At 35.3% G+C, this 12,548-nt stretch overlaps 1 protein-coding gene across 2 annotated transcripts in view; it reads right to left on the bottom strand.

The window, feature by feature from the left end:
• CNTLN (centlein) overlaps positions 1 to 12,548 on the bottom strand; it is a 298,123-nt gene that overhangs the window by 157,471 nt on the left and 128,104 nt on the right. For both annotated transcript variants that reach the window (XM_028107236.2, XM_028107237.2), the window contains exons 7-8: positions 12,247 to 12,405; positions 335 to 529 (exon numbers count right to left, since the gene is read on the bottom strand). In XM_028107236.2, coding sequence (XP_027963037.1) covers positions 335 to 529; positions 12,247 to 12,405 — 354 coding nt within the window. The remainder of the gene's footprint in view (positions 1 to 334; positions 530 to 12,246; positions 12,406 to 12,548) is intronic.

The raw sequence follows: 12,548 nt of genomic DNA, 5'->3' as shown, positions 1-12,548 counted from the left end.
TTATGAGACTTCCTATTATACATTCTTTCCATTCCATTACCTCATTCAGTTTAAGTCTCAAAATGGGCATCATCTATTAATTTGCTGTTCATTATATTTCAGTCAAGTGTTTCATCATAACTATGCCAATTATACCCTGTATTTCTATGTGCATTTCTATTTGAATCCATATTATATATAATATTCATGTCAACAAAGTATAAAAAATAGCACAATACAAAACAATCTGCCAAGTCTTATATTCTAATATACTAATTATGTAAATTTAGTCAATTGTAGGAGACAATTTTATATGATATTGCACTGGGTAACATTTTTAGAAAATGTCTCTCACCTGTTCTGAGTGTTCTGAATCACTTTCTTGCAGTAAAGGATAGGGTGCTCCTTGTGATTCCTGAAGCTTTTCTTTTAATTTAACATTTTCTTGCTCTTTTTGAAATAGCTGATCCTGAAGACTAACAACACTTTGCCGGAGCATAGCTTCACTTGATTTTGTGGTTTCAAAACAAACATGTAATTCATTGTAAAGCTGTTTCAAAAAATATATCCAAATTTATTAATAATCAATAAAATAGTCATGTCTGTGTAAACATGCATACACACATATACTTATCTATAAAGACTACATACAACATACTACTTGCCCTGAAGTGATTTTAATACTCTAGAGGTAAAAAAAGCCATAGGGCGCCTGGGTGGCTCAGTTGGTTAAACCGCTGCCTTCAGCTCAGGTCATGATCCCAGGGTCCTGGGATCGAGACCCACATCGGGCTCCCTGCTCATGCAGGAAGCCTGCTTCTCCCTCTGCCTGCCGCTCCCCCTGCTTGTGCTCGCTCCCTCTCTCTCCCTCTCTCTCTCTCTCGCTATCTCTCTCTGTGTGTCAAATAAATAAATGAAATCTTTAAAAAAAATGAAATCTTTAAAAAAAAGAAAAAAGCTATAAACAGATGAAAAACTAAATAATATAATCAAATATCAACATAAAACTACAATTGATGTTAAAAAGGCAATACGTATTATTGGCCAGTAAAATATAGGAAAAGTGTGCTAAATTCCTAAGGGGGACGAAAACACTTTAAGCTAGTTATATTCAACTTAGAGTACTCTATGTAAAAGAAAGGACCTGAACTGAGCTATGATACTATTACAGGAACTGAATGAAAACAAAAAGTCATTCCAAGGGTGGAGGAAATGTGAAAACATTATGTACAGTTATAGGAAGGGACAGAAAGGGAGCATAACAGCTATCAGCCCAACTGAACCCAATATATACATTTGAAAGAAAAACCAAGAATCTTTAATTGAGAGTTCATTAAGTTTGACTGATACAGGGCGCCTGGGTGGCTCAGTTGGTTAAGCGACTGCCTTCGGCTCAGGTCATGATCCTGGAGTCCCGGGATCGAGTCCCACATCGGGCTTCCTGCTCAGCAGGGAGTCTGCTTCTCCCTCTGACCCTCTTCCCTCTCGTGCTTTCTATCTCTCATTCTCTCTCTCTCTCAAATAAATAAATAAAATCTTTAAAAAAAAAAAAAGTTTGACTGATACATTCCCATTTAGTATAAATTAGCATCTACGGCTGTAGCGGGGGGGTGGGGGGCAGAAGGAATAGCAAGAGACAGTCAGGCAGTAAGACCATAGACAAGAGTGTAGACTCCTGAATGCCAGATTCAAGAAGGTGGACTTGTTCCTGTAGGCAACAGGGGACCACTGAAGACCTTCAACAGATTGTGATAAAACAGAAGCAATGTTCTGAAGGCATGACAGATGACTTTCAATTTTTAACTCAAAGAAACATGAACTTAAAAATTTAAAACTAGAGTTTATTAAAACTATGAGACAGCATATGGTATATATAAAAGTGGCTTCATGCAGTCACATATGGTTAACAATGGTTTTCCTCCAATGTTCCCGAACTTACATGGTGATGAAACTCCTAACTTCTGATTGTGATATGAGGCATAATTCAATTTGTGGTAACTAATTTACATAAAGAATGTGTATTTGCTGATGACACTGGGAAAGTGATCCAAGAATTAAGATTTTTGTTTTTTTAATAAGGCTAATAGTGAGATAGTGAGATAGTATAATAAAAGAAAAATCCCTCAGGGTTTTTGCTCAAATTTGAGAGTTTGTGAAATTCCCAAGTTAAAAATTATGTAACAATACACTAGTTTTTTAGGTTTGCTCATCTAATTGAACATTGGGGGAATCTTGCCTCGTGGGAAGAAACTACACAAAAGGTGGCAGAGTACTTTTCTGTGTGTATGCTATACTTTAATTTTTTAAAGTGTAAAATTTAATAAGGCTTGTACAACCTCTTTTCTTAATGCTTTTTCTCAGACATATACTTGTCATAAAAACAAGACTCATCAAGCCATTCCTCTGACACAATATGCTCAATATACTTTTTATGTTCTATAAGGGATTGTACCACTCTATTATTATAGATACTTCAAATAATCCATTTCACTTTACAGCCAAAGTTTAAGCAATTTTTATAAAGCAAAGTTGCCTTTATGATCTATATAGAATTTCAGGACATGAATTTGTAACTTTCCCTCCCAGTTACCTTTATACCAGGGAGTATGTCCAATGTCCTGTCCACAGTTGATACCATCAATCTAGGAGGGAAGAGAGAGTAGCAACCTGACCACGTTGAGGAACAATGAAGGGATCAAAGTGGGCCTTGTGGTGACCTACCTGTGCTGTGTTGTTGCTTTCATGATTGAGTTCAGGTAGAAAAGAAAAAAACAAAATCTGGAGACAAGAGCTAAGCTGTCTAGAGATAGCTGAAGCTAGGATGAATGAAGGTCTGCCTGACAGCATACACAGTCACTTACTCAGTTAAAAGATTATTTAACTATATTCTCTCTTATTTGTATGCTTTATTAATAATAGCTGGCTTTTAACCAGCACAAATTAATCTTTCGGGAAGAAAATAATCCAAAAATAAATATTTAAATATTTAAAATATTAAAGAATTTATAAATACCTAATTTTACTTCAATTTAAAAATATATAAAAAAAGAATTTCTAGATTTCAATTATTTGAGCATCTCATGAACACTGATTGTTGACAAAGAAAAACTCATAGTTTCCCTTCACACTGCCCAAAGTACAGGAAGAATGATAGTGTGTGGTCAGGACTGAGGACCAATTTACTGACCATTAGTACCAAGGGTGTGGTATATTTTCTGTGGGTGTCATGTCTTGGGATCTTCCTTCACAGTTATAAGGCTCTGGGCCTATTCATACATGAAAGAAGGCTCTGTCTTAATGTCTCTTCTCTTGCCTCCTCTCACGTATCCCTTACTGTTCTCTTCTTGAGTTCTCCACTTTGCTCTCTCTGCCAAGCAATTTACACAGGTGTACTCCTTCTCAGCTGTCCTGGCTTGGTCTGATATGACCAGTGGGCAACTCTAGACACTGAGGCAAACTCTCTTTCTCTGAAAATATCCATCCTTCCAAGCAGCAGGTGGAAAAGAATCAAAAAAGCCTGGAACAGATGATCTAGATCAGCTCTGCTCCAGGAATTGGGACAAACTCTCTTATTCCTTAGTTCTTATTCTAAATACACATCTCCTACTTGCCTATTTTCTTTGATAGCTGATTGGACTTTACTTATTCAGCAATAAGACCACAAGAGTACAGGGAACAAAGAGAGCCCTCCAGCCATTTTTAATTCAAGGCCCCAGGGAGGGCCTTCAGGGAGGCTAAATCTATTTTTATTTCTAAAGTGTTTTGGGGTGACAATGGCTCGGGGTAATAGAAGGTTTATTTCACTAGGAGATCCTGCAAGAACGCAAAGGTTTAGGATGTTCCAGTCCCCAGTTAAATGCCATTTTATTCATCCCATTAAGAACAGTAGAGTGGGTCAAAAAAGTTCTCAAGTGAGTAAATTAGGTAATACAACAAATTAATTCATCTGCATTGGTTTAGGAATTGGAGTTAGTAACTTTTTCTCTATTAGCAATAACAATTGCTTACAACAGTTTTCAGAGAGGCTCTTTTCTCTACAACTTCTTTCCTCTCATACTCCAAAAAGCCAAAATGGATTAGAATTTTTTCCAAGATTCTGGCCTATGAAAACATTTAAACATACATTTCCATCTAAACAAGGATTAATCATTATAATCCATAATCCAGGATGCTTACTATTCTTGATGCTGTTTTCTGTTGAAGAAATCGAAGTTTAAAAAGTTAAGAGGAACTCCAGGGGACAGAAAGCAAGTTATCTCCAAGAATAGGACCCCAAACTCCAAGTCCTTTAATTTTCAGGGACTTATACTGAAGTACTCTTCTTCCCTTATTTTTATTAGCGTTAAGGAACAAGATATTTTATTAACCTTAACAATTTTGGAAGTGGATATGCTCTGTGACCCAATGACTAATTCGCTTAAAGAATAAAATTCTCCAGGTGTGCCTGGGTGGCTCAGTCGTTAAGTGTCTGCCTTTGGCTCAGGTCATGGTACCAGGGTCCTGGGATGGAGCCCAGCATCAGGCTCCCTGCTCAGCGCGAAGCCTGCTTCTCCCTCTCCCACTCCCCCTGCTTGTTTTCCCTCTCTTGCTGTGTCTCTGTCAATAAATAAATAAAATCTTAAAAAAAAAAGAATAAAATTCTCCTTCTTTAGTAAGTATACTATTTGCTACTGTGACTAAGACAATAAATTCTACCATTGAAAACTCTGTTTGTAGCAGAAATATGAGAAAAAAACCTCTGATTTAACATGCAGTTTAAACTAATTTATAACCTAACTCTTAATTTTCCCAAATTGATATTGTATCATATAATTATCATTAAATAGAAAAAAAGTTGATAAAACACATATTTTGTACCTTAAACATGTTAGATGATCTAGAAATTATAAATGTTGATACAGTCCCCATGTGATGTGCAAAGGTTGAAAAACAATTAAAACATAGATAAATGGCTACATGCTCAGAGGAAGAAAACACACTAGCTTACTTTTATTTCTCTTGATGGGTGTGTCTCTTCTAGAGGAGCCCTCAACATTATTAGGTTTTGTGTATGAGACTGATGATTTATTAAGGGGACCTCTGGGAAAATATGACTCAACCCCTTCCCTGTGCTCAAAGTTTTTTTCAATTTTCTCTCTTCATCTTTGTCTCCCCTACACGTTCCCCTCAACCTACCACAGAGGGCAACTGATTTTATCTTTTTTCATAATGAAATGAATACCATGAAATAAATCAACTTAATAAATTGGAGAAAGGAGGAGAAATGGGAGGGAAAGCAAAAAAACAACAAAAAAAAGTAAGAGAGAATTGAAAGAGGAAAAAGAAACTCCATTAGAAACAGTAAGTTAAGAAGTTTCTAACTTAGAAAATTTAGTTAGAACTGGAGATAAACTATTAGTGTAATTTTTTATCCAACTCACATGAGTATTATAGCTAAGCCCCAATTATTTGTAAGTAATAAAATTAATATGAAAATATATTTGAAAATCTTACTTTTAAGTAAATAATTTCATCTTGTTGCATGGATTATTAGATTACTCAAATTTATTGGAAAAATCTAGAAAAATACATGTGGATGAGGAATAAACATAAGTATTAAGTAAAATGCTTCAGGATTAGAAGGAATAATTTGATGTAAGTGAACACTGGAGGTCTAAACAGTAGCATACTGTTTATTTTTGATAAATAAAGCAGTGTGATCATTCACAAATTTCAGCATCCTGAACTCCACCACTAATATATTTTCTGGGGGGAAAAAAACCATATCTAATAAAAAAAATCTGCAGAAAGTAAAAAAATAAAATAAAAATAAAAATTGCAATGTCATAGCAAAATAAAAGAAACCAAATTTTTATAACCAGGAGAATGAGTGGCTGAAGAAGAATGATGGGGGCCTTTTTCACAAAGGATGGTAACATGCAAGGATCCCTTTTCACCAAAAAGAATGCAATGGAATCTTTTTTTTTTTTTAAGTAAGCTCTACACCCAATGTGGGGCTAAATTCATGACCCTGAGATCCACAGCCACACACTCTACTGACTAAGTCAGCCAGGTGCCCAGCAATGGAATCTTTTTAAGTAATATTTAATATCAAGGTAAATTTCCCACCATTAAAATTATTGAACATTGAAAGAATTTTGATGAGAATGAATAATGCAAGTTTATAGAATCTATTTACAGAATCCTTTAAAGATAAGACCACATTATTCTATGTATAATAGAACTGTACAGTGGGCTTTATAACAGAGTTTAAGATTGTGGGTTCTGAACCCAAGATTATATAGACTTGAATTCTACCATCTTTTGACAATACTCTAAGCCTCGGCTATTTGATCTATAAAATAATAAGGAATAATAATATACCACATAGGGTTGGTGTGAAACTTAAACAGTGAAATAAAAGCCCTTTTCCCAGTTGCTGATACACAATAAGCTCATCAAATGTTAACCATTATTATATGGTTGCTGGACATGGCTTAATCTATACCTCAATCTATATAATACATTTTGTAAAATAATCTGTATAAATGGAAACACAGATTCTCCCTGGCTTACAGTAAAATTTTAATTCTGTATTTATGATTATGCCCCAACTGGATGGCCTTTCTACTTGTGTTCTTAGTTTCTCCATATTTTTATACCATTTAGAACCATTTGGGGCACCTGGGTGGCTCAGTTGTTAAGGTCTGCCTTCGGCTTAGGTCATGATCCCAGGGTCCTGGGATCAAGCCCTGCATCGGGCTCCCTGCTCCGCAGGAAGCCTGCTTCTCCCTCCCCCATTCCCCCTGCTTGTGTTCCCTCTCTCGCTGTGTCTCTCCCTCTGTCAAATAAATAAATAAAATCTTTAAAAAAAAAAAGAACCATTTACTCACCCAAATAGTTAAAAATTAAATGGGCTAGAATGATATTCAAATTAAGATAGAAAAATATGCCTACAAAGTTTAAAAATACTTTTCCATTCAAATAAACGTCTATGATTTTTTAATTTGCACTATCCTAAGTGGGATATCATTATACACAACTCCTTAAGGTTCAATAATTTAACATTTCCTGACCATTTCTCATGTGGCAGGCAAGTCGCCTTCAAACTTCATGATCCCCTGTGCATTCTCAACATTTAATAACTTAAACAAGACTATCTTTATGTATGAACTAACTAAGAGTAAATTGTACACCATTAATATGTCCTTACTGGCTTTTTCATAAATGGTCTCCTGGCCCTGTGTGTGTGTGTGTGTGTGTGTGTGTGTGTGTGTGTGTGTGTGTGTGTGTGTGTGTGTGTGTGTGTGTCTCTATGTCTGCATATTCAATATTCTCTAATGAATACTAATAGTCTGAACTGACAACAGAGATGTTTACTGCAGCTTTATTTACAATAGTAAAAAATTTTAAAAAGCAATAGTAAAAAATTTAAACAACATACATTATCAACACTGGAAATATGATTAAGTAAATTATATTATTATTTCCAAAGTAATTATATGTCATGATATTGTTTTAATATAATGTAGTAAAGTACTGAAGTAAAAGATATTAGTGTATCCACAGATATGTTAAAATGCATTTTAAAAAACTGAAAGGAAATATTCAAAATGTTAACAGTATTTGCCTCTTGGAGATGGAATCATTAAAAAAATTTATTGTGTTTTTATGAATAACTATTTACATACAGACTACCAATGGAAAAATAATTGTAATGTTTACTAACCAGAGGCAAAATTTACAAAATATAAATAAATAATCAAGGACTTCTGAATTGAGTGTAGTTGAGTATACTAATAAAAACCTTATGAAGAGGAGCACCTGGGTGTCTCTCTCTCTCGAATGAATAAAATCTTTAAACATAAAAAAAATTTTAAAAACCTTATGAATGAATGACTATAAGGACCTAAAATAACTTTCAAATTAAAACACTACAAAATTAAAATTTCAGAATGAGCATCAAGTTAAAAATCAGTTAAGTTTCCTACACCACACCCCTAAGAGGTAACTTTTGAGGAAAAACAAAAAGAAAAAGGAAGTCCAAGTGGAGAAAAGAGAGGACAAAAAAGAGACTAAACACAAAGGAAAGTAAGTCAGATCTTTAAAGCAGTAGATGTCAGTTTGCTCTTTTTTTTCCTGCCTCTATACTACTCATAAGCACAACATATTCCCATCACCTCTCTCATTATCCAGAATGATTCTTGGAGCAGATGGTCTTAATCCTGGGGAAACAAGTGTGTAAGGTTTCAAAAAGTATCCCAAGTCAAGGCTGAAGTTATGACAAGTTCTCCAAACTGGAGTGATAAGCTCTACCTCTCCAAATTTAATAAAGATTTTGTCTAGGAAATTTATGGATTGAGGTAGAGTCCATATAAGAAGAGTTATAAGAAACTAATTTGTACCTCTCCAAATTTAGTAAAGATTTTGTCTAGGAAATTTATGGATTGAGGTAGAGTCCATATAAGAAGAGTTATAAGAAACTAATTTGTTTCAATGATGTCTTATCTTCTCAGAATAGGTATCAATCAAGGAGAGTCTCTTATCCCTAACCTAGGATAGGAACAGGCCCCAGGTATGTACTTCTACCATTACAACACACATCATTCTTACTCCTCCTACTCAATATCAGTGATCAATTAGATTTTAGGCTGAAGAGGTAAAGAGTAAAGGCAGTAAAAAGGTTACCTATGCAGATAACAGTGGGGAGAGCTTTCAGGCAGTGAAAGCCAAGTGCAAAGACCTTGAGGTTGAAGAATACTTGGATGTTCAAGGGAAAAAAAAGAATTAAGTGTGGCTGCAGTGGAGAGATGAAGGAGAAGGGAAAGATGAGATCAGAGATGTGATGCAGAGCCAGATCATGTACGGTCTCCCAGCTTGTAGTGAGAACTTGGGTTCTTACTTTTATGAGGTAGGAAGCAGTGGAGGGAGCTGAATAAGGGAGGTTTAATTTGACTTACTTAGTTGTAGCAAGAACGTGCAGGCATCTGTGTTGAGAATGGACTCCAAGGGAATAAGGTCAGGAGCAAAGAAATAGAGTGGGAAACTACTGCAATAGTCCATGTAATACTTTATAGGGGTTTGGACAGAACGGCGACAGCACGGATGGTGCAAGTAGCAGAATTTCAGACATATATTGAAGGCAGAGCACACAGGAGTTTAGTTTTGAAAATGTGAAGTCTGATATGCCTATTAGGCATCCAAGTTAAGAAATGTTAAGTAGACAATTATATATACTCTTTCCTAAAGTTCAGGGAAAAGATCCAGAGTAGATAAATCTGGGGGTCATCAGCATAAGGACAGTTTCAATTTTGAAAGCCTAGGTGACTGGATAAAATCACCGAGGGGGTGAGTTTAAACACAGGAAAAAAAAAAAGACATCCTAAGATTTGGGCCTGAGACATTCTAACACTGAGGTGACATGGAGACAAGGAAAAGACCAGAAAGGAACAGAAAAGGAACAGCTAGAACTGAAGGAAGAAAGCGACACAACTGCAGGTGCCTGCAAATCAGGAGGGAAAGAAAAAAAAGAAGGTATTTCAAGGCACAGAGAGTCATCAATTAAGACGCATTCTGCTGATAAATGAAGTAAGATAAAGATTGATACATGCTCATTGAAATGAGCGATGTGGGGGTCACACGTAATTCTGAAGAGAAATTTTAGCAGAGAGAAAGGGACAAACACTTGACTGGAGCTGGTTCAAGAGAAGACAGGAGAGATGAACTCTGAGATAACTTAAGTCTTTCAAGGAATACTGCTGGAAAAAGAAAGAGAAGGAAGGGAAGAAAAGGAACATAGTGAGGTCAATACATGTTTTTGTTGTGTGTTTTGTTCTTTTCCCCGGATCAGAGACCTACCAGCCTATTTGTATGTGGTGAGGAAAAAATGATGCTATAGACGAGAAGGGAACCATCTCCTTCTGTGGGCAAGTTTATAACAACAAAACGTTGGAGAAGGAGACCTTAATGAGCATCAAATTAGACTGTAAATCCACACTATATATGCATGCTGGAGGACAGTGAGGAGCAGAAGGAGAGCCAGCACTCTATGGATTGTCATGAAAATAAATCCACGGCATATTACTTGAAAAATGGTACGTTAAAGAACAGTAAAGATAGTGTAAGTTCATAAATATTAAAATTATAATATGCCTAGACTTGTGGTATGTGTGCATGCACACTCACACAGAATATCTAATGCAGGCAAATCTGGAATGACTACTCAGATGATTACCCCTGGGGAGGGGATGAAATGAGCTGGGTGGAGTGGAAGGATACTCGAATCTGTTAGACTAGCACTATCAGGCCTTCTAGAATATTATTTCAATATCTTATAATAATGTATTCTTGTAATGTTTGTATATTTAACAAAGAAAATAACTTAAAAATATTCTGTTCTTCTAGAGAAACTCTCTGATACATTCAAATATTAAGAGTGGTTGCTTTTGGGACAGGGGCTTCAGGTAGGAGTACAGAAGACTATTTTTTTTGCTTCATATACTTCTGTATTATTTGAAAGTTTATCACAATATTTAAGTATTCAGTTGTTTGAAATGATGTAGAATCTGTAAAAGTTCTCAGGTAGGTTATAAAAGAGATGATTGCTCTCTGTAGAGGTTGCTAAGGAAAAAATCAACCAAAAAACAGAATTAAGGCTGAAACATTTTGTCTCAAATTTTTAGTTAAGCAACTAAAAAAAATATTTCTTAGAACACAAGATTGAAAAATGAAATAGCAAAGGACACACTGCCTTTTTCTTCCTCTTTACTTCCTCTTTACTTGCTGAGAGTAGAAAGAGAAAAAGAAGTATTAGCACATAAGAGAAAAAAAAGGTTATAAGGCTTATTACCAAGGAACTTTAAAGACATACTTGAATATAAATTGCCATATGTGGGGGACTTTTAAGCAAAAATTAGGAGAGAGAAATGTTTGAGGTAAATATACAAGTGAAAAACATGAAAAAAATTAAAGTTACTGATAATATCCAATTTTTCAAGTCATTTTAGCAATGGAGTCTGGTTTAGAAGCAAAAGCATAACGGGCAAATCCCACCATTCAAAACAAAAAGGTGAAGCTGCTCTCTTCGAAATGGAGAGAACAGGCACTGCCCTTTCACTTGGTATCATCCACATCCCGAGGGCAACTCGAGGAATACAGAACACAGTGAAAACCACTATTCCAAAGCATTATTTAAAAATACGCATCTAGGGGTGCCTGAGTGGTTCAGTCGGTTGAGCATCCCACTCTCGATTTTGGCTCAGGTCATGATCTCATGGTTGTGGGATTGAACCCCACATGGAGCTCTGAGCTCAGTGGGAAGTCTGCTTGTCTCCCTCTTCCCGCTGCCCCTCCTCCCCCACTCTCTCGCTCTCTCAATAAATCTTTAAAAATATAGGTGTTTAAAGTTTACTTAATAGTTATTTACTATTACTACTAACATAAAAATGTTAATTATAGATACTGGATTTTTATGGTCCTTTTTTAGGACAAGAGTAAGTTAAATAGAACAACACAGACGGCGCTATTTAACCACTCTAACTAAGCTGTCTCAACTATTACAAGGGAATAAAATCAATCTTGTAAGATTGACCTATACAGAAACTAAATTATTTCTATAAATAACTTGGTACACTACACAAAACATAAAGAATTCAATAAAAGTGTTTATTTTTTAATTACTAGCCATAATTATTGTTGCTGAGTCAGTCAGCATACCTAAATAGCTGGGTGAGCCTTCTTGAGAGGTTCCTAAAACAACTGTAAAGTAAAATGACTACTTAAAAGAAACACACATAATAGAGAAAAATCCTTGGAAAATATTGATCCTGAAGACCTCATTTGCATACCCATTTGTGTTTGTGCAGACTGGCCAATAAAATAATGCACAAATTCTATAATGAAAGACTGCTTTAGGTCATAAACTAGAATCGTAATTGATGAAAAATTTCTCATAATAGAAGGCTGAGTAATTCCATTTCCCAAGTCCTTTCTGGTTTGAGGGCTACAGTCAGGGTATGTTTTATAGTAGATATCAAAATTCCAATTTATAAAAACAATATCCTACAGAGTAAATTTGCATCTATATTTTAAATATTTCAGCTTTGATGGCCATAAAGAAAAGTCACAAAATTTCAAATATTACCAGATTGAACTATATTTCATTTTTAATTCTGAAGAACCATATAAAAGGGAAAAATAAATGTTGAAATTTGAAAAAATTTGAATTCTATATATTTTTAGAAGTTCATACATATAAATTTATATTTTTATGACAGAATAAAAGCATACTTTTTGATATGATATACTTTCGGCTGTGTGAACATCTTCCTGGTTCCTCAGGACTTTCTGTGTGTCCATGTTCAGCACCTGAAGCTGCTGGATGAGCTCTGCTTGCTGCGCTGTATGCGCACTGTTCTGCTTGTAAAGATTCTGCAGCTCCTGCAGCTCCTTCCTGTGTAAAGCAAGCAATAAATACAGAGAGGCAGGAATAAAGATCATCTCAGCTAAATAACTGTGTTCATCGAAGGTTACAGATCATCTTCCAGTTTTTTCATCTATTGTTTTTTACTGCAGGCAAACATATTAATAAA

The sequence above is a fragment of the Eumetopias jubatus genome, unplaced genomic scaffold (assembly GCF_037043125.1).
Source record: "Eumetopias jubatus isolate StellerSeaLion01/CBP00866 unplaced genomic scaffold, mEumJub1_p1.0 scaffold_15, whole genome shotgun sequence".
NCBI lineage: Eukaryota > Metazoa > Chordata > Mammalia > Carnivora > Otariidae > Eumetopias > Eumetopias jubatus.
This window is presented reverse-complemented; position numbering and strand designations above follow the sequence as displayed.